The sequence below is a fragment of the Sceloporus undulatus genome, chromosome 6 (assembly GCF_019175285.1).
Source record: "Sceloporus undulatus isolate JIND9_A2432 ecotype Alabama chromosome 6, SceUnd_v1.1, whole genome shotgun sequence".
NCBI classification, from domain to species: Eukaryota; Metazoa; Chordata; class Lepidosauria; order Squamata; family Phrynosomatidae; genus Sceloporus; species Sceloporus undulatus.
Genome location: NC_056527.1, coordinates 84,517,291 through 84,540,607, shown reverse-complemented (window position 1 = coordinate 84,540,607; position 23,317 = coordinate 84,517,291). Strand labels below are relative to the sequence as shown.

General features: G+C 40.9%; 1 protein-coding gene across 1 annotated transcript; it reads left to right on the top strand.

The window, feature by feature from the left end:
* The first annotated feature begins 967 nt into the window (after window positions 1-967).
* PSMD11 (proteasome 26S subunit, non-ATPase 11) lies at window positions 968-19,652 on the top strand. Its single transcript, XM_042475088.1, has 14 exons — window positions 968-1,124; window positions 2,288-2,389; window positions 6,174-6,298; window positions 6,483-6,554; window positions 7,529-7,586; window positions 9,547-9,741; window positions 10,362-10,506; window positions 11,459-11,519; window positions 11,913-11,975; window positions 14,213-14,338; window positions 16,043-16,078; window positions 16,925-16,976; window positions 17,308-17,450; window positions 17,557-19,652. The coding sequence occupies exons 1-13, from the start codon at window positions 1,034-1,036 to the stop codon at window positions 17,448-17,450; spliced, it is 1,269 nt and encodes a 422-aa protein (XP_042331022.1). The 5' UTR covers window positions 968-1,033; the 3' UTR covers window positions 17,557-19,652.
* Window positions 19,653-23,317: the final 3,665 nt, after the last annotated feature.

The following is a 23,317-nucleotide window of genomic DNA, read 5'->3' as shown; positions in this document are numbered from 1 at the left end:
GTAAACAATAGAGCTGTGGCCTTTTTCTCCATCTGGTTGTTGTGTGTGGGTTTGGCACCTTGCAACCTCATCCTTGTATCAACAAGATATATTCTGTGTATAAAGTAAAGATACAGAGTGAATGAAGCCTTCTCTGACCCCCTTGTTAACTGGAAACCATTCTTTCCCCTCCATCCACAATCAAAGGCTTTGCTATAAAGCCTAAGCTGATTTTAAGTTCTTTGGGATGCTCCATTATCCAACATATATTTGCAATATGACCCCTAGTGCCTTTTCCTTTTCTGAATCTAGGTTAAACATCTGACATTTCCTGGTTCCTGTATATGGCAAAAGTTATGCTTTTAATTTGTGGGTGTTTTGTATGTTAATTTTATACCACTTTAACCGGATTGTTTTAATTGTTCTTAAATTTTTGAAGTAAAGCTTCTAACGTGTTTTTATCTTGTGAGCTGCCTTGGTCCCTTTCCAGGTGGCCTAAAAATGAAATAAATAATAGGCAAAAGTTTGAACATCAACTGAAATAATCCAGTTTGAAACCGCTTTAACTGTGATGCCTCAGTGCTCGGGAATCCTGGGATTTGTAGTTTATTGTGGCACCAGAGTTCTGACAGAGAAGCCTAAATGTCTCACAGAACTACACTTCCCACAATTCCCTAGCATTGGACCAAGGCAGTTAAGCTGACTCAAACTGGATTATTATTATTATTGTTATTATTATTTCTGCAGTGTGTTTTGGACCTGAGTCAGTGAGAGACACCAGAAACGCAGATCCCTGCTACGGTCTCCTAGCAACAACCCTATTGGTCCCTTTGAGAGGCCGAAAAACTACATTCCCCAGAAAGCATCCGGAGGAGCATGCGCAGTAGACGCGGGTGAACGTTCCACCATAGAGAGGAGAGACAGAGAGGCAAGAACGGCGCTGAGTGACGCCGAGGCTGGCTAAGAGCCGGAAGTGGGGGTAAAACGGCTTCCGGCGGAAGTGAGGCCCTGTGGTTCCGGCCGGCGTGAGTGAGCGAGTTTGGGTTTCTTTAAGATGGCGGCTGCGGCGGGCTTGGAGTTCCAGCGTGCCCAGTCTCTGCTGAGCACCGACCGAGAGGCCTCCATCGGCATCCTCCACTCCATCGGTGAGGAAGGGCAGCAGCCAGGCGGGGGAGGAAGGAGGGAGCCCCGCTGGGGAAGGGGCCCAAGGGAGGCCGGATGATGGAGCCGCTGCTGACTCACCATGAGCGGCTCAGAAGCAGAGCCGGGTCTGGCTGGGATGGAGGCTTCCCAGAGGGATGCTTGGCGGCCGAGAGGGAAGGGAGGATGGAGAGAGAGCCAGGAAGCCGTGGCTGCTGAGTGGAAGGAGGAGGGCATAGAGTGACAACATCCACATTGGAGGAATAACCCGGTTTGGAACCGCTTTGGCTTATGGCTATGGAATTCTGGGAGTTGGAGTCTGTTGTGGGGCCCGGGCCCCACAACAGACTCCAACTCCCAGAATTCCATAGCCATGAGCCAGGACACTTAAAGAGGTACCAAACCGGGTTATTTCCCCAATGTAGATGGCTGTCATTCTAGGAACAAACCAAACTCGATACCTTCTCTCTCCATAGCAGTTAGCTTCCACAGTAACTAGATACAGGGAGTGAGAACGAGGAGCATGTCCACCAGATGTGATCCTAGTATTAGCTTATACGGCATTTAAAATGTGACTCAGTAGGGCTATATGCAGCCTCCAGCTATAGTACTAGTAGCATGCTGCTGAATGCCAACGGCCAAGAATAGAAACACAAGGGAACTTATGCCCTGCTTATAGCCGTCTCAATGGCGTCTTTTTGGCCGCTGTGGGTAGTAATGAGGTGCTTGGCTAGATGGAGTAGAGTCTGATATCTCAAATGTTAGAAGCAAAACTACAGTACCCAGAATTCCCTAGCATTGAGCCAGGGCAGTTTAAGTGGTCTCAAACTGGATTATTTCTGTAGTGTATTTTGAACCAGTATCAGGTGACATAGTAGCACATGACAAAGGTTCATTTTCATAATGGCAGCCATGCATGTGCAGCTGTGACAGTATTATGCCAGATGTCACAAAGCCTCTTATAAATGTGATCTTTCTTTTTTTATGAGTTGTCTTACGTTACTGAAATATTTTGTTCCATCTCAAATATCCCATAATATAAGTTGTCATGTTGTTAGTACTGGCTCACAAGAAACTGTTTAATTTTAGAATGGAGAGGGAGGATAGGAATGCATACACATTGATTTGTTAGAGGCTTGTCTTCTCTGGCCAACGCCTTTGTCCTTAGTGAAGCGGGATGTCCAAGAGAACGATGAAGAGGCGGTGCAAGTCAAGGAGCAGAGCATCCTGGAACTGGGGAGTCTCTTGGCCAAGACGGGACAGGCAGAAGGTAAACCCCGTGTTTATAATACAGTAGTCCCCCACTTATTAAAAAGATTAGAGACCGGAGCGCTATCAGAAATTGGAAATCATTGAAATACGGAACACCGTATTATTGTGTATTTTATTATATTACTATATAAGCACAAATCTATGTATGAACACTTGTAAAATACTGTATAATGACAACACCACAAATGGCTCCTACATATTACAGTACACAGATTGAAGGAAAAGATGACATTGAGTTTTTAAAAAAGCAGTGTGTGATTGCAAATTAATTGTGCAAAATGTTTTTTGTTCAGTCTGTGCACTATGTACTGTAGAAGTTATTCATGGCGTCATGCACCTATAACACAGCACTATACACGTATTCATACTTATATTTGTGCCTACATATGTTGAAAGGGCAGACCATGTGTCAAATCAATGGGATCTGGTAATTTAATAGAGTTGAAAGGGTGAATTGTCCATTGAAATGTGAGGGGTGCCTGTAATCAAATAAGACTGCCTCTCTGGCAGCTTTTCTAAAGGAAAACAGTAACCCATTAAACATGTGACATTACCTATTATTATTATTATTATTATTATTATTATTATTACATAGCTAATTCCTAGTACATCATATTAGATCTGTTCCTATCCCTAAATTTCAAGTTAGTCTTGCCAAAAAAAAAAAAAATCATGTAATTCAAGAGACTCAGCCCATACCTATATTGGAGGCACCTTTCCATCAGTTGCTTGCATATAAATTCCCCAAGTGCATGCATTTGTAAAAGGACCTATCCATGCTGAATTGTCTGACTTAAAAGCGCAGCCAATATTTTTTGGTCGTGTACCTGCCATCCACTTGTGGCTTACAGTAATGTGGATTGCACTGGTTGACTTTAAGAAGGAGACCTTTAATTCCTTCCTCCTCTTTTGCTTTCTGTGTTCTGTTTCATTCATATAAAGTAGGGTGGGCACACACTGGAACTGGAGGACAACACCCCATTTATGGCTTCTCCCAAGGGTTACAGCACATCATGATAACCACCATTTTTGGTAACTGGAAGGGATAACATGTCACATCCATCCACCTTTTGGGGCTGGAGTTGATTATTTGGGGAAGGGGACCCCTCCCCCAAGAAATCCAGCATTTTACAATCCTAATTTGTGTACAATTTTTCTGAAAAACAAATTTTTAGGGTTGAAATGTTTTGGAGGGAGTGCCAGAGCCTTTGGGGGCTCTCTCATATGCATATAGCCTTCAGGCCACACAGTTCACATTGATGCTATAAAGCTTGAGAGTCATTCTAAAATGAATAGTTTCCTGCCATTAACTTGAAGGCTGTCATGTTGATCTTGCATTAATGAGGGAGAAAGGGGCCGTAATTTGATGAGTAGCATCCCTGTTCTAGGGAATGTATGGGCATAGGAGATAAAGACCAATTTTTGCCCCTGCAGCAGACCACACCAGCCAGTTTTTCACTAAAAATCAGCCCAAAGTCACAAATGGAAGTCTCTTCCGATTGGAGGTCCATGGTTTCAATTGCATTTTAATGCATGTGTGTGTGTGTGTGCATGTGCCAAGGTAATATGCCATTCATGAGAAACTCAAAGAACAGTGATGGTTCTTATTTTAGCTTTGGAGGATGATCTTTCACCTTCAGGGGCAGGATTTCACTTGGTATTTGTGGGAGAGAAAGCTTGAGAGTGCTGCAGAAAAGGAGATAGTAATGCATTACACTTGTCCCTCCACATTCACTGAGGTTACGGGCACAAGACACTCATGAATGTGGAAAAACCACAAATAACAAAAACACTATGTTTGTACCTGAGAGAACACATCTCTAGGAATCTCTAGGTCGTTCAGTGCAACTCCGTGGTTAATATGTGCCAGACATTGACCATAAATTGCACTGGAGGAGCTACAGATGCCCAGTGGAGTGTTATTTCTAGGAATCCCTAGTTCCTTCAGGGTGAACTTTTGGATAAACCTGGCAATAGAGTTGCATTGGATGACATAGATATTCCTAGAGAGAGCATATTGATAAAATCCATGAATAGTCAAAGCCTATTGGAGGGACAAGTGTAGTTGTTCTATGCAGTAGACAACTGTAATATCTGCAGTATTAAAGGTATAGTTGGCTGTACTATCCTAAGATATGGGTGGACAAAAACATACATTTTTGAAGTTCTGAATTGAGAATTTGGTCCATGTTGAAAACAGTTTTATTGAACCAAAGGCACTATAACAGTTTGAATGCTGAGCCAAAAAGCCACAAAAGTGCTGTGTAACCATTAGTAATTGGCCCTATAGTGCCATGAATGTGTGGTCATCTATGAGTCCCCATTAGGGCAAGATCACTCTTCCTTTTACAGAGGGATGTCAAAGTTCTGATAACATTGTAGATTAGTTAATGTGGAATAACAACAACAACAGAATCGTCTTTGTTCTTGCTCAGACTGTTTGAAAACTGAGGTTTATGTAAATGTAACTGCTGCCCATTAGCTACAGAACATAGTAGTGTGACAATCCATGCGCATTACCACTTTGCTTCTGTAGGACTAGCCTTTGCATGATATTTACCAAATACAGTGGGCCCTTCGTATTGACTGGGGTTTGGTTCCAGGACCCTCCGTGGATACCAAAATCCATGGATGCTCAAGTCCCATTAAATACAGTAGCATAATAAAATGAAGTTTCTTCTATAAAATGACAAAATCAATGTTTGCTTTTTGGAATTTATATATATTTTTAATGTTTTTAAGCCATGGATGCTTGAATCCATGGATTAAAATAATCCATGGATATGGAGAGCTTACTGTAACAGCTACAGCAAGGAACTTAACTTTCTGCCCTGTGTTGTGCTGCTATTAAGACAAACTGGCCTGCCAAAGCCAGTCATGCCATGAACATCATCTCTACCATGGCCCCTAGTGAACATTTAACAAAGGAACCTTTTCTCTTGTTAAGCTAGGTGTTAGCACAGGAGTGAGGAACAGGTGGGTCTACAAATGTTGTTAGACTGCATCTTCCATCATACTTACCCCGAATAGCCAAGTGGTGTGGGAGATTGGGAGTTGCAGTCCAGCAATTTCTGGAGGGCCACATATTATTCATCCCTGAGTTAGATTGATAACTGCTGGTGGCATGACTTTAAGTGATGTATTTGTTTTCCAAGAAGGCCGTGATTTGGTATAACTGTATAACTAAAGATGTGAAGACATCTCTGGTCATTCTTAGACTGAGCATTTTGTTTGTAAGCTAATGTTGTGGGCAGCTAAATTTTGTGTGCAACAAAATGTCTATTTGTACACAGAATACTTCACATAAAAGTGTAATCCACCACCTTAGACATACATACTATAATAATTTGAAATAAATCATTGGTCTTGAATTGGAGTCTCATACACACAAGCCCTTGAAGGCATTCTTAAACTGGAAGGAATACAAGGTGAGGCATATAAATACGTCTTTTGCTTCACCATGCATGAAGACCACCTTGAATGTTGCCAGTGGCCATAGTAGTTAAAATGTTAAAATAATTAGAGAAAATAGAAATTAGTACTGGAAAAGCTGCTAGATGGAAGCATATGCCACATAAAGATAATGCAAAAATCACATTGAAGGTTTGATGGCAGTCAAAGCCATCATGTGTTCCTGCTGGAGAAAATTGGTTCCTTACTTTTAGAATTGTGTGGTCATTGGCATCCCAGAGTGTCTTTGAAATGTGGCTTTTGGCTCCTGTGGTAAGGTCTACTTGCAGCTTAAATGATGCTGGTTCTTGACTACTTTGCTTTAAATACAGAACTTGGAGGGCTTCTGAAGTATGTGCGTCCTTTCTTGAACTCCATCAGCAAGGCAAAAGCAGCCCGCCTGGTTAGATCACTGCTAGACCTGTTCCTAGACATGGAGGCAGCAACAGGACAAGAGGTGAGATGAGCTTAAGATTAGGCGCACACCTGCCTATTGAAAAAAACAGTATTTGCAGGTGTTCCTCTAGCTGCTCACATGCAGTAAAAGGGAAACAGAAGTTCATGTAAATGATCTCCAGATGGTAGCGGTGGTGGTTGATTGGTGTAAGTACTACAAGAAAGATTAAATGTCTTTCTTTTAGGTTGACCTGTGTCTTGAATGCATTGAATGGGCCAAATCAGAGAAGAGGACATTCCTGCGCCAAGCTCTGGAGGTAGGGCATGGCATGGCATTCTTTGATATAATTAAAGTGTACAACCTGATCTCTCACTTGCTACACACAAGTTTAGAAACCTGATGTCCTGCCTGTCCATGTATTACACATTATACTATTTCATGTTTCTCTCCGCTGGATATCCAAGTCACTGTTGACATTTTCTGAGGTTTTACAAATGATGACTGGGGCGAACTGCTCTGACCTTTCACTTTGAAAGAAGACTTGCATCTCTGGCAAGTTCTTTACTGTATCTACACTGCAAACGAAACAGTGCATGTTCCCCAGTTGAAAAAGAGTTAAGAATCGAAAACCTATAGTATAAAGATCTAATGTGCTTCTTCCTACACTTAAAATTGCAAAAAACTGGAAACTAGGAAATCTACCCCTCAAAAACTAATGGAATAGGCTATGGGAAGTATGTTTAATGCAGAAACTATCAGATAAAAAGTCACCTACTATAGGATTTACAAAACGAAAATCATTTGTGGAATGTTGGTATCCTTTCATAGAATATATTAATGACAGTATACAGGTCTTGAAGCCTCCAGCCTATCACTTGTGGAACTGGAATGATGTACTCTCCTCAGAACCTTTCATAATACACTTAACAACAAACTCATATAATACCTTATCTTCTCTTGTATTAGCATATCCATGACTGTTTTTATAAATGTTTTATCTATAATTTATTCAACACTGAAATAGATTTGAAACTATTTATGAAAGTTAACATCTGTCTGTTAACATCTATGCAAATCCAACAGTTAAAGTTTTTTAAAAGAATAAAAAAGTAGTCGTATGCATTTACTAGTGTTTGTAGCGCATAAGATTTGTGGTTACTGATAGAAGCAATAATGGTCTCCAGCAAGGACCTTCTCTGTTCTGTTTCCCATGGATCATGCTTCTTTTGTAGATAGGTAGTACTCACAGAGAAGTCTTCATTAAAATTCATACATCTTTTCATCTTGTAGGCAAGGCTGGTGTCTTTGTACTTTGACACTAAACGGTACCAAGAAGCATTGCAGTTAGGTAAGTTAACTATGAACTGCCCGCAATTTGGTATTTATATGAAGAATTTCATACTGATAGGGAAGGGGGGGGAGCTGCTAAATGCTCACTTTTGTGGGCTTTACAGAATCACATTCATCACTTGATTGCAATATTACATGTGGAGTTGTGGGTGTGAATGGACATTATAGCCTCATGGAGAGAGCTTCGTATCACATTAAATGCTATGCTTTTTAAGTTTGCACATTCAGCTGTCAGATATCAAGTATTACATATATAAATAAATGTACAGGTATACCTCAGTTAACAAAGTAGGTATGTTCCTGAGCATTAGTCTTTTACAGAATTTTTTTTACCAGAGGCAGAAACAACATGAAAAGAATAGGAATAGACTTCTACATCTCATTTAAGATGAGCCATTCAACATGTTTTGTCAAACTTTTTATCTAAAACTAACAGTGTGCACATGTGAAATAAAACAATCAGGTCAGGTAAGCCTTGCATAAGTTCTTTTTAAATTAACCCTCTACTTGAAAACTTCTTCCAAAATGAATCCAAGTATAATTTTTCCTTTAATGAGCCTCCAACACTTTTATTATGATTTACATTTTGGTGGCCATATACGTGCTTTTTAAAAACATGCTGGAGGCAGCTGCTGCAGCAGGCTTATCTGTTTTCACTGAATCTCTCTTTTGCTCTTCATCCATGTTCTGTAAGGGATTCTATAGGCAACAGCTGCTTACCTTGCCTGTTGTAGCTGCAGTGGTAGCCACTAGAATAGATTCACATTCTTTCCCAACTTAAACTTTGTTGCATTATTTACTACAGACGCACTACTGATACTGAAAGTCTGTGTTTCTCCAACCCTCCTTTACCATCGTGCCATTGTTGCTAAATATCTTTCAGCTAGGCAGAGGTCAGGATTGAAAAGGGGGGTTGGTCTGGTGTAAAAGACTTTGTAAAAAGGAGATTCCAACAGCTCTTTTGACATCTCAAGGTTTGATCAGAAGCAAATGGTAGCATGTCTGTCAGTTCTCAGTTCACCACATAATTGCAGTTTCTTAAAAAATTGATATTTTGCCATCTAGACTCTGGCTCTTAATTCTTGGAAGTCTGCCCACATCACCCTGTTTGACCTTAGCTGTTCCGGTGACCAGGTTCGGTTAAGATGAAGCAATTAAGATGTGTGCTGGATGCATTACATGCCCAGAGTACAGATAGTTAACTCTCTTACTAATTGTTGAATTGATTCAGTCAGACACACATGGTGACTTAATTGTCAGGGTCTTTCATTACTTGATTTTGGGGTAAGGGGGGAACTCCCCTTGGTGCTTGGAGAAAGGAAGGACAGTTTGTTTTCATATATAAAAGTATTGGGCTACAGATACACTGGACACTTCTTTTGGATCTCATTCAGGCCCTGTACAGACCAGCCTGGGGACAGAGTCAGGGTGTCGCATCCAGATGATGCCTACCCTGACTGCCCCCAGGGTGCCATGATACTGCGCACTGCTCCACATGAAGCACAGCATCATGGCACTCCTGGCGCCACGTCCATATGTCACAGAGCCAAAGGAATATCATATAGCTGTACTACCGTGGCTATGGCATCCTTTTGAGGGTGCAAAAAGGAACTGCTTTTTACACCCTCAAAAGGCCAGGTCGGGGCCGCAGAGTGAGGTTGCCACGGCCCAAATCCTGCTAGGAAAGGGGCAGCATCCCACCACCCCTTCATGGCGGTCTGTCAAGCATCTCAGTCTCATGGAATTTGATTTTCCCAGTAAGCTTCAAATAGAACTGAGAATGTAAAACTAGTTTCTCCCATCAAAGATAGATAGTGTTCTACTGTGGCTTTCTGCACATTGATCATTTAATTTCTCTTGAACAAAATGATCACGATTAAATACCTGAGAGACCTGAGGAAGGCCTTGAGTAAAAACTGACTTTTCTTATTGTTTGGTGTATTGTATGTTTTTGTCAGGTTCACAGCTTTTGCGGGAATTGAAGAAGATGGATGACAAGGCTCTTTTAGTTGAAGTGCAGCTCCTAGAGAGCAAAACCTATCATGCCTTGAGCAACTTGCCAAAAGCAAGAGCAGCATTAACCTCAGCCCGGACCACAGCCAATGCAATCTATTGTCCACCCAAGTTGCAGGCAGCTTTGGATATGCAGTCAGGTATGTCATGTCAGTAGTAGATGTGCCATAATTTAATAGACCTATTAGATGAAGTTTGGGTTAAAACTTCTCCTGAAATATAAACTTGAATAGTGTTTTCTCATTCTTTTGGCCAGTCCTTGTGGCTAACATGTTTTTGTTTCTTTCTTCATTCTGCTAGTAAAACCATCTCAGTGAAAGTGTTAAATATTAGATCAAAGGTGTGCATATGGAAATTGAACTAGCCTGTTTCATATGCAGAGGATTTGTGGGATTGGCTGAAGGGATGCAGTGAACAATCTGAAATTTGAATTCTTCAGCAAAGGAAGTGAAAGGGGTGATAGTTCAAAGTAGTCTCTATGAATTAATGTGTAGGACTTAGCAGGTGCATTTTCGCTTCTGTTGTCTTGAAGGTGAATCCATGGTCAGGGACGTAGCCATGGGGGGGGGTTCTTGGGGTCTGGACCCCCCCTTCCATTAGAAAAATGAATGGTGCGTGCTGCTGCACCACCGCACCCAAGCCCCATTATAATGGTGGCACTTAGTCTGGACACCCCCCCTTCCTAAAATCCTAGCTACGTCCCTGCCATGGTGGTCTAATATGGGCTTGTTTTTTATGTGTTTGCATTCTCCTTTAACAGGCATCATCCATGCAGCGGAAGAAAAAGATTGGAAGACAGCATATTCTTATTTTTATGAGGCGTTTGAGGGTTATGATTCCATCGACAGCCCCAAAGCCATCACAGCATTGAAGTATATGCTGCTGTGCAAGATCATGCTGAACTTGTATGTAGTTCACTATATCATAAAAGGAATGCAACAATTCTTTGTTTCCTCCCTCTTTTTAACATCCACACTGACAATAGGAGTCTGCAAAGTGAAATAAAATGTGAAGGTTCTTGTGTTGATTGTTTGAGTTGCAAATGTTGGCAGCTGTTGATAAGACATGCATGCTAGGAGCAATGCAGGGAAGGAGAAGAAGGCTTAATGATCAACGGGGTTAAAAAAGCACACTACTTGCCTTTTTTTGAAACTGTTGCAAATGTCACTCTACTCTTTTGCATATAGGAATTGCATTATTGGTACACAACACTGATTTCCTTTTCTCTGACTGTGAAGGCTAGGAAGTGTTGAAAAGTAGCAATTCTTCAAGATAATTAACCATTTGATTCTATGCTCTTTACTCTCTGAGTATGTGTGTGATCAGCCTCCTTACTGTCTTAGTTGCTTCACTGAAGCAAAAGGAGTTCTGATCCTTGAAGCAATGATCCTGTGTTCAGTTCTAGGCTTTGGCAAGTGTGGGACAAACAAAACCTGCTTACAGTTTTCCTTTTTCTCATATACAACATGCACTGGTAAAGAGAAATAGTAGAAGTTTTTCTATGAGATAATACACATAAGTGCTGTCTGTCTTTAATGTTAGCAAATGATAGAAGCTCTGGGATTTCTTTTCTCTTTATGACTTAGTGTTAGTGACCACTTACATAACTGCATACAGGCCTCTTTGTCTCAGTCACCAATCTAAACTAAAGAAATGTTCTTATTCTTGTTGGTTTCTCTCTTTCTGTTAGATGTCTCTGGATTATGCCCTTATTCAGTATGGTATTTTCAGTGGGGGAATTCAGTGCTTTTGTCTAAAAACTAATATCAGACATTATGTAGTGAGCTTTTATGATGGCTTGTTTTCTAAGATTCAGTGAATCAACATTTCTTTTTGTTTTGTGTTCTGTCTTTCTAGGCCTGAGGACGTGCAGGCATTGGTGAGCGGGAAGCTTGCACTGCGGTATGCGGGCAGACAGGTATAGAAATGCTGAGTTACCTTTTCTGTCCTCGAGGAATCTTTCAACCATAGCTACTACTGTCAGTTTCCCACTGATTTTGGCTGACTTGCAGATGAATCTCTGCTCCAAGAATACTTGGACAATTTCAGATGTTATATAATTACAGTTGGGTAGTCCTTTGCTGTCAAGGTTGGAATTCTTTTGTTGTGAGAACTTCTTTTCTCTTTAGCAATTACTTTGGTTAAGTGTTTGCTAATGCAGTTAAAACACTTTTAGAATTCTTGTCAAGAACCCTTTCTGAATTCCTTTGTAGCCTACTAAGGCATTTTTTCTGAAGTCGATGTTGTAACTACAACCTCTATTTGTTGTGGTCCAGAAGAATGCCAAAGTCAGCTCTCTTTTCTTTTACAGACAGAAGCGCTAAAATGTGTGGCACAGGCCAGTAAAAATCGATCACTGGATGACTTTAAAAAGGTGAGCAAGCATAATAAAGAAATACATAGACTGATTTTCCTTTTATTAGATAAATTTATATGCCTAAGAAATGGAGTTGCCACATTAAGGAGTATGAATCTCAATGTCTGGAAAAACAGAAGGGTACCTTCACTGAACTAAATCCAGTTTTAGTCCTGAGTAGGCCCATTTAAATGAATGGGGTCTTGTTAGCAATCATTTCTCACATTGGCCAGTTACAGACCGGCACTTAAGTGTGTATTCGTCATGCACTAGGGTTACGAAAGGGCGGCGCGTCCATGACGTAGTAGCTCTGCGCCAGGGCACTTAGTGCGCCCTGGACACGGAGCAGGAAGGAGCTCCATTTCGGAGCTCCTTCCGGGTTTAGTCCGCTGGGCGCAGCCTTCAGATGGCTGCGCCCAGCGGACTAAATGAGAAAGGGGCCAAGCGGCCCCTTTCTCTGTTCCCCGCCGCCGCGGGGTGTCCTTGGGGCTTGAAGCCCCAGGGACACCCCTTTTTCAGGCTGTGGGGAAGCGGCCTTTTGCCGCTTCCCCGCAGCCCGAAAAGCGGCGGATCGGGGCCTCAACGGCTGCCGTTCTGGCCGCTGAGGCCCTGCTCCGGCGGGGAAAGGGGTGGGGCCAGACCGCCCCAAATGGGCGGTCTGTAACCCGCCATTGATACCCATGGGTCTATTCCAATGGAACTGGAGTTGAAGTTACTCCGATATGCCTTACTTTTGAACTTTCTGGGAAGGTCTGATTGCCCATTGTTGACCACTGTGTTGGACTAGAAGAATTCAATTGTATCATGTCTACTCAGTTGTTTGTCTCATTAAGGTCAGTCAGGTCTACTGTATAAGAAATTCACTTGGAATTCCAGCCTTTTCTCCTTAATATCTGCTTTAATTCTTCTTTTCTGAAAATTGGAAGAGTATAGATATACTGAGCTTATTGGCAATTTTCAAAAAGATAGCTGTTTTAGTCTGTTCTAGCAAGAAAAAGGAGACTCTCTTAATACCGTTGAGGGTTAAATCAAAACATGAAGATGGTCCACTTACACACATGCACAGGTGTTCTTGTTGTGTGCCTTCAAGTCATTGCTGACTTCTGGCACCCCTAAGGTGAAGCTATCATGGGGTTTTCTTGCTAAGTTTTATCAGAGAGGGTTTGCAATTGCCATTCTCTCAGACTGCAAGAGTGTGACTTGCCTGAGGTCACCAAATGAGTTTACATGGCTGAGCTGGAATTCAAGCCCAGGTCTCCAGAGTCATAATTTAACACTCAAACCACTACACCATGCTTACTGTGGATCAAAAGCAAATCAGAAACTTCATGGTAGAACATCAGGAAGGCTGGGAAGCTATAAGTTCCTATCTTGGGAAGGGAACTGCCATATTGAAATCCTTCCTTTCCGTCTGTGTGCATAGGCAGCACACGCACACATGCATATAAAGTCAAAATTGGTATGTTTCTTATAGACTCATAGAGTTGCAAAAAACCACAAGGGCCATCCAGTCCAACCCCCTGCCATTTCTGATGGAATGTATTTAGTATCCCACCTTCTCATTAGTCAACTTGATTTGTGTGGCTTCTTTAACAGAATTAAAATTTGCTTTAGAAATAAGAGTCACTGTTAGTAAATAGTGAAGAGATTTGTTGAAAAAAGTGGCCAGAGAGAAAAAAAAGGAACACACTTCTTAAGTCTTCTTTGTTTTTCCCACTTGAAACAGTCTTCTCTGTTTTATTTTCAGGAATTCCATTTTTTTCTTTAGTCACGAGAGATAGAAGCTTACTTGTGAAATGAAAATTCAGATTACCAGGCTTTGACCAAAGACACTAATTTACATGTAACAAAATACACGTGTGCAAGGAGGGTTGCGTCACTTGTCACCCTATGATTGTTTAACATGCTTAATTAAATTTAAAAATGTGTTTATCGCCTGCTGAAACTTCAGAGGTCTACATAGAGAAAATGAGCACTGTTTTCAGAGCTCAAGGAAAGGCATTTCAGGCCCCTGCATAGCTTCTGCTATGATTCTCTAAATTAGGTGACAGAAAGTACATTATGTCTAATGTATGCAAATTGTTATAATTCACCTTTTCTTGAACATATATGGAACATTTATTAAATGTAGCATATACAAAGTCCAGCATGAGTAGTTTGAGGTAGTTACTTTAGAGAGACTTTACCCAGTAGCCTACAAATAACTGGTATATGGTCCTTTGCACTCCGTTCTGACTCAATCACATTTTCCATAGGCTCTGAAAGATTACAAAGTGGAACTCAGGGATGACCCCATCATCAACACACATTTGGGAAAACTCTATGATAACTTATTGGAACAAAACCTGATTAGGGTTATTGAGCCTTTTTCCAGAGTGCAGGTAAGGTTTTTTTTCCCCCAGAATGTAGAGTTTTTCCCACCTCCTTGAGGTTTTGGTTGTTTACTTGGATTTCATAATTAAACCTTATAAACTTGCTCTGAACACAAGTTTCCAGATTCTTTCTGTCCAAGAAGTAAATGTTATTTTAACGATTTCAAGCATATGGGATGGCAGTAGAAAAACCTGCCATAAAAACTGGAATCATTGGTGGTTTGCAAAACATTGATTGTGGACCTACTTGCTTATACTTATCTTTTGGGGTATAATTTTCTTTTAAACTATTGATATTGGGCTGGAACTGTGTGGATAGAATTTTGAGATAGAAGTGGGAATGAGATGGGAGATTTCTTACAAAGGAGAAGTGGCATGGAACATCAGATCAGCCATTGAATTATAGTTGCTGGGTTCTTGGGTTTCTACCATTATGAATTCTGCAATTACATTTTTGATTAGAGAAAGTGGGAGAACCAAATTCGCAAATAATGTGAATTATTTGTGCAACTAGGAGCTGTAAATTGGCCATATCTATTCCATTGCCCTCCACATTGTTTGACTACAAGTCCTATCATATCCCCAGCATACTGGCTCAGTGATGGGACTTGTAGTCCAACACATGGTGGACACCAGGTTTCAGAAGGCTGGCAGAAATGACTAAAATTAAACAGATCTGTTGTGGATGAGTTGAGAATCATGATCAGTATTTTTCTATAACAAGCAATTAATTTTAAAGAGTGCTTTGAGTGACTGCCTGGCTTGTACTGGGTTTCAAGGTGTGTCTTGTGTTGTTTCTGGAGAAAAAAAGACAATTCAGTGAAGTAGGTGTTTAGATTTCTATGCTCTGAGCCCTTGAGCAAAGATGGGAAGCCTAGCCAACTTGGAGCTCTTCATTCCTATCTGTCTTCATGGTCTCTCCACATCCCTTTTACTATGGGAAGCAGAGTGATGAAAAAGTGATGCAAATCTTCTTTTCCTTTCCCTCTGTTTGGGGAAATCCTGTGTGCCTAAACAGTCAAAGCTCCAACAAGAATCAACAAACACATATAGAAAGAAAGCTTTTGTTCAAAATAAGAATTACATCAGGCTAGTAATGCCTCATATAGCTTTGAGTGTCTGTCTGGAAGTTGCAGGAACTAATTACATCTAAGTACCTTTGGAACTGATAACCAGCAAGGGAACACAACAGGAATCCTAGACCCTCCCTTAGTAAATGAACTCTTGCTATTTACATAAAGGTAGATGTTTTGTTCTCAAGTTCTCTGTGCCTAGGGATGGCATGATTCTGGCCTTTCAGGGGCCAGTATCTACCAATCCTTCATCAAGAACATGTCAACAACACAATCCAAACAGGGAAAGAGACAAGAGGGAGAGGGAAGGGAATGGAGGTATTATTTCTTTATATAACAGGGTTTGATCAGCAAAAGGTATCTTCTCTGATCTTCTGTAACTCTATTCTGTGAGTGTCATAGAATCATCAAGTTGGAAGAGACCACAGGGCCATCCAGTCCAACCCCCTGCCATGCAGGAATACACAATCATAGTAGATACTGGAAGTAACTGGATAATGAGATAGGAGGACTTGAAAATTAAAATGAGCAGAATCAACTGCTGAATATGGTACCCTTTACAAATCATAGCAAAAGAGAAATAACATGTATTTGCTTTCCAGTGACATGGTTGGTAGACCTTTCTTGATTTCTTTTGCAGATTGAACACATATCTAGCCTTATCAAGCTGTCCAAGGTAAGAACCTGATTGCCTTTTCACAAACAGTTTAAGTACGTTGGTTATAGATATTATTATTATTATTATTATTATTATTATTATTATTATTATTATTAACCTTTATTTATAAAGCACTGTAAATTTACACAGCGCTGTACATACAATCTTTTTAATTGGACGGTTCCCTGCCCTAAGGCTTACAATCTATGGGCATATGTTAATATGGTGCCAGCAGTGTCAAGAGTTTTCAGGGACATATTTGTCTACAATTTGTCTATATATCTGATGATCTTTAAAAGAAAAATAGGTACTTCTGTTTTCAGAGTTAAGAGAGCAAAGATCAGAACTGAAGTTACACTATGCTAAGAATTTTATTAAACTTCAGTACCCACTTTGGGGGTTTGATATAACTTGACACTGTTAACTGTACTGCTGTAAGCACAAATGCTTGCATGGGGGAAGTACCCCATTCTATGTATTGCTCTGTTATAAATTATACATCTGTGTAATGTAGGAACAATTTCTCACAAACCAGAAAAAACTTAAGTGTAGAGCAATTATTTTCCTAAAAGAAAAGGCCAACATCTCTTGCGGCCATTTGGCCATATGTAATGTACTGCAGAGGTGGACAAATTATGGCCCTCCTAATAATTTTGGACTGCAACTCCCATCATCTCTCACCATTGTTTATACTGGATAGGATTTATGGGAATTGAAGTCTAATATTAGATGGCCACAAGTTGCCCATTCTAGATCTTGCCGGTGTTTCAAAATTATTCCAGGGATCACAAAACATCTAGATGCCAATATCAGCCGGCCTGTGGTTAATGCTGAGAAGTTGATCATCTCCCGATTCAATTTCAGGCGGATGTGGAAAGGAAGCTCTCTCAGATGATACTGGACAAGAAATTCCACGGTGAGTTTTCTTTTTGCCTACTGCGACACACAGTCATAAAATGGTGAGTAAATTGATTGGCTAGTGCTCATCACAACCTTTGGCAACTTGTATGACAAGTTGCTCAAATAGTACACATTAACAAAGGTGCAGATGAGCAAGGGCCAAAAAACAAAAGTGGTTTGTTTTGGTTCTTGGTCATCATACCTGGTTGGAGGTTTGCATTATTCCAATCTTGAAAACCTTTTTCTCCTTGATATCTATATTGATCAAACCTCAGCAGTGTCATCTCAAGGGAAATGGATAACCTCCTCGCTTAAAGACTTAATTCAGACTTCTCTCTTTTTGTTAGGGATCCTTGACCAAGGTGAAGGCGTCTTGATTATTTTTGATGAACCGCCTGTAGACAAAACATATGAAGCTGCGCTGGAGACCATTCAGAATATGAGTAAAGTAGTGGATTCATTATACAACAAAGCCAAGAAACTAACATAGGTGAGGAGCTCCTGTGGCACATGGTGAGGGCTATAAAAGATTTTTGTATCCCTTCTAAAGGGGCTGTTCACTTGAATGACATGGCTCTATTTTTTCTTTCTTGCAGAGTTGGGAACTATTGGCTATTGCTTTGGCGAAATGATGCGTGAAACCTTTGGGGGGCGGGACAAAAGGCTAGAAGACTGGTGGGGAGATTTTTTGTTCCCCACCCCCCCTTTTGCTCTACTTCTCACTTGGAAAGTTTTAAGACTTCCTCATCTGATCCATCTTGTCTATACGATTGTGTGTTCCAGTTTCCATGTAACCTTTTACCTGCTGAACTTTGTACTGGGATGGGGAAATAATAATGTTTAAAAAACTTTTTGGGGGGTGGGGGGAAGGAAGCAGTGGCAGCATCCTAATAAAAGGAGAGAGGCTGATGCTACCTTTAAAAAAATGCTTACCATTTTCTTGAGGGTGGCAGAGGGGTAGGCTAAATCTTTTTGTCATGGTAGAAACCTGGCCACCAAAGACTGCTTCGTATGTCCACAGAATTCTTACACAGAAAGCATTTCTTACATACATTGTAGCATAACATGATGGTACACAAGTGTACATGTACTGGAAACTGATGGAAGACTGCAGCTTCTTGATATGTGTACAGATAGTGGGGTTTCAGACAACCTCCCTCCATAGTACTTTGGTCTGTGGAGGAATTTTGTAATCTGTGAAGCAGCAACTTAAAATGCTAGTGCTATGTTAACCTTGTGTTCAGAACTCAAGAGACATCAGGCATCCAAAGTGAGATGAGTTTGCTAATCCACACCAATCTTTATACTACCGAAGAGTCAGTTAAAATATTGTTGGCCTCCTTCAACTTAAAAATCCTTCCTGTTCAATTCTGAGGCCTTAGCAGACAGGCTCGTGCTTGAATATGCTTTTTCATCATCATAAAAGGACAAGAGATGGCCCCAGTCACTTTTAAACAGTGACTTTGAAGTTTTCTTCGTTCTGTACTGCATGCTGTTTTTTTTTAAAGAAAGGCTAGAATGTACTTGCCTTTTAACTTCACAAAATATGCTGTTGAAAGAACAATTGAACTTCTGTTCCCTAAAGTTCACCTTTTTTAAAGAACTGGAAATGGATCTTACTTCCAGGTGGCTGTTTTGGGGCCAGAGAGAGGCCTTTTCACCACTTGGCCACCCTTTGAACATCCAGAATGAGATGGATGAGCTTTAGGGCAAGGCTGCACATTACACCAGCCACATGGATGCTGTAAAAAACTGCATTCCTGTGGTAAATTCTTCCATCCCTGTGAGGCCATCTAGGAGGGTTTGCTATGTGATGGTGGTGTCAAAACATGGAGTTTCCTCAACGCCACCAGCTGATGGTGCAGATCCGGAAGGAGAAGATTGTGGTGTGATAAGCACTCATCAGCAGTTGGTGGTCCTAGTGCCAAATTTGGCCTCTTGAAACTGTCAACTCAAGAGGCAAGTGTGTGTGTGTGTGTACGTAGAAAGCAGTGGTTATGGGATTTTTTGGCAATCCACTCTTGTGGGAGGAGTGAAGGAGAGGAGATCCTGGTCTACTATTCCATTACTTTCTCAAAGTGACCTTCCAGTTAAACTAGTTACTGACTAGACATTTCAGCAGCATGGGGGGAGAACTGTGATGCTGGTTTCATCGGCATCCTTCTGGCAGGTGTAAAGTGTAGTTTGCCTTTTAAGACGAGTTCTGTGCAAATCTAGGGGAACATTGGGTGGTGTGCTTGTGCGGGAGAAGCAGGGTGTGATTGACCCTGGCATTATGTCATTGAATGATGAAGTTATATTTAAGGTGTTGCTGACATCTGAATAGTGTAACCTGCATCACTGCTCTCATCTTTCCTTTTGTTCTATAATTTCTTATACTTGTTGTGGTAAAATGACTCTTCTATACCACAAAATATTTTTGCATTCGCATGAGATCTCTTAACTGGCTGAATGTTTTTATTTTTCCTCATGCTACTTTCCCTGATTTTATCCTCCCTGCACTGTAATGTTCTTTAAGTTTCTCTCCAACTCAGTCAGTCCAGAAGTTCTGGGGAGGTATTAATTTTTTTGGTCTGGGGGGAGGGTTTTGGCACCATGAATTTCAAATGTACAAATGGTTCACGCTAACACACACCAGGTATATCTGATGTTCAGATGGCATACAAATAAAAAATCTTCTTTTTTCAAAAAACTGAACAATCCTGTCTGTTGTCTTTAGCTGTAAAACCACAAATAAGTCCTTTTTGGTATCTGGCATTATTTGATAATAGTTGGTCTTACTAATAGAACAACAACTCTGCTTAGATCCCTTGCACACCACATAGTTACTGCATTATGATTCTACTTAAGCAGTCATAACTACAATTTATGGAATCCTGGATGCCTAGGATCTACAGTTTAGGATGGATATTAAATCTCAGCCAGAGAATACTACTGCCTCACCAAGCTACATGTCCTAAGATTCTGTAGGTTCAGCCAGGGCAATTAAAGTAGAATTATAGTGCTATAATAAGTGTAGTATGGGAGGACTCTTAGTGACTACCTCCTTCAGTCATTCACCTTTTTAAGATCAAACAGTTGACTGTTGAGCCCTGTACATGCTATTTCCAAGATCATAAGCCCACAGCATCTTTATGTGTAGCAGACATCAATAGAACAATCGTATGCAGCAAACCTGCAAATAGCCTGAGTACCTTTGGCTGACGCAGCAGAAGAAATTGATTTGATAATTTTTGGATGGGATTTAGTTTTTGGTAAAGGCAGTTAACTGTTCTTATCAGATGGTACTGTTGAGTTTCTGAATGCCTGAGATAAAGGAAGTATTTTCAAATTAGCTATCCTAGTGGGATATAGCAATTACATATTATTTCTGCCATCTGTTCCATGGGCTAAGTATTTTGTTGCCCTTAACGTTGCCTTTCCTGTCACCAACCCCTAGCAGCCCACAAGAGCAAAAAATACAAAAATTGTATGTAGAGCAGGCATAGGAAAAAACCCAACATACACAGTGCTAATACAACTTGAATCCATAACAACTGGCTTAAAGGTAAAACAACTGGCTTAAAGGTTTCCTCTTTGACAAAGTTGTCTAGTCGTGTTTGACTGTAGGGGGCAGTGCTCATCTGTTACTAAGCCAAAGAGCCAGCATTGGCAAAGACAACTGTGATCATGTCATGTGGCCAGCAAGACTGCACAAAATGCTGTTAGCTTCCCACTGAAGTACCTAGTTATCTACTTGCACTTCTACATGCTTTCAAACTTCTAAATTGGCAGAAGCTGGGACTAGTGATGGGAGCTCACACCATCATGTGGCACTTGTGCCATGAACTGCTGACCTACTGACCTTGCAATCATCAGAGCCAATGTCTTAAGCAGCCACCACGTCCCTCCAACAACGGGCTTACAAGCCACTAAAACAAAAACATTGCATCATTTGTCAGTATGCTGGCAAAAAGTCTTTGGTGTAGGACAAGGCTACTCTAGAGCATAATCGCCACTACAAATAATGTGTTCTTCCTAGTCATAATCAGATGAGCATCTCCAATGTGTTGTATAATCAGAAGAGTCTCAGAAGTTTGAGCAAGCCTCTCAGGTCTGGTCTTGAGCTGTTTGGGCTTTATGGGGCAATACTCCAAATCTTGAACTTCGTAGCAGATTGACAGCTGGTGCATAAGTGCCATGCTCATAACCAGACCACCAGTCAACAGTGGCTACTATATTTTGCCCTAGCAAGAGGAATGTCACATGCAAATAAATTGTGAATAAAAAGTTTCACTTCAATACTTGTCTCTTACTTTGCCTTGTGGCCAACAATATTGCCAAGGAGATACAGTACAGTAAGAGCAACCAGTCAAGAAAGCTTCAAGCTACATGACTGGATCAGATGATGCACTCAAAGTCCATCAAAGTTAAATGCTCCATCAGTTCCTTACTTCCAATCTTTCTGCTAGATCATGGCCAGAATTGTGTTGATGTCCTACACCAATATGACTAGGCAGGAGGAAATAAGCCAAAGGCATGATAGCAGCTTTGTTATGATGACCATGACAAAGTGGCCTTGGATCAACCATGACAAAAGTGGACCAGCTAGTGTCAGGCACCAAGGAGCCCTGAACAGGTCTAGGACAAAAAATTGAAATCCTGCAGCAAGATTATCCAAATTCTGTGTTCAGGATTGATCACTTCAGTCTATATTGTGCTAAGCAAAAATGAACACGAGCATTTCAAGGTGAGTACATGTAGCTGTGCAGGGTGGTGAGTGCCTATCCTATCCAGTGGATCTAGTTCAGTGCTCTTCTAAAGTATCCACTGGTCTTTCATGCAGTTGCAAGCATGTCTGCACAGTCATAAGGAGTGCAAATGTCCTATTTACAAAAAAATGAGAACATAATTTTGGAAGCTCAGTACTGGATGCTAAATGCCACATTGGCTGAGCTTTCTACAGTCTCAGCTCTAGCTCCATTTCAAAACGGCAAAGAATAGTCAATCTCTTACTCCATTTCATGGAAATGCAGTGAATGGAAAACTGTATTAAAATTCACAATGTCTCCTTGTAGTTTCTACCACTGCCATTACCAGTGATTGTTTGTTTTCATACTGCATTTGTTCACAGCTTTGAATAGTTTGTCATGGACAACTATGGATTGGTTAATTTATGCTAGTGCATTTGGATGACTATGCAGGAGCAAAGTCAGCAATCGCTGAGGTATGTCTCTGTGCCATGAGTGAATGAGTTTTTGCCTTAAGAGTGATTCTCTGACACCTATAGTGTTTTGTGAATGCTGTACAGCCCCTTCTCTACCCTCTTAACAGCTATTCATGCAGAATTTCTGGGCATTGCTGTTTGATCACATTTGATTCTCAACACCACCTACTTGGCAGGAGATACAAAGAGAGTTGCAGAAGTCCATTAAGCATTGCCTTGTTCACATTTTTCCTTTGATGTAAATGTAGAAATTAATGGAAGGAATTAAGTTTGCACTGTAAGCAAACCTGGGGAATAAATAAGGCAGGTTTCCAGTCTTTCCCTCTGCTGTTATAACTATTGGACTTTGCTGTTAATTGCAACAATCCTAGGTGTCCTGCTTGTGATTCCTTATCATAATCATTGGTTTCACCCTCTCTTAATTTGACTTTTGACAGTTAATGTTGTGAGCTTGCATTCAGGATTGCACAGCCTGTACATATATAAAAATGAATTGGTATGTACATAATTCCAAAAAGTTGTCTTTTGCTCACCACAAAAACTGTTAAGAGCCTAGCTCAGCCTTGCCTGACCTGGTGCAGTTCAACCAGAGATTGGAAAAGGTCCTTTTCAAATTTAGAATTGCCAGCCAGTAACACACTCACTGGCCATGCTATCTGAGGGATTCTGGAAGTCATAATCCCCGCAAAAGGAGCTACTCCAAGCCCTGAATCCAATTCAGCTTGAAGGAACTAGGTTGGGGAATACCGGGTTAACATTTATGACCGAAAGCATATAGGCAAGACAGGCTGCAGTCCCAAGATAACACCTATGTGGATGTTCTCAGAGCTGCACAGAGGAAAATCCCAGAGCTCCCTGGTTTCCAGGCATGGAGGTCTCAATCTGAATACAACCAAGCAAAGCTTGGAGAAATTTTGGTATCTACTTTGTAGCAATAAGGAAATCCTTTCCCATTACTACTGAATTAACACAACACTATTTTAGATTTTGAAAGACCAATTACAGCTGGAACATCAAGGAAAAACAAAGAGTGGAGTGAAAAATCTAAGAGGCATTTCAAATCTAGCTATCCAGATCCACTCTGACTTTGACTTGCTGTTCAGTGACAGTTTTCAATGATACTATGGTTTCCTCTTGATAGGTTTTATTAG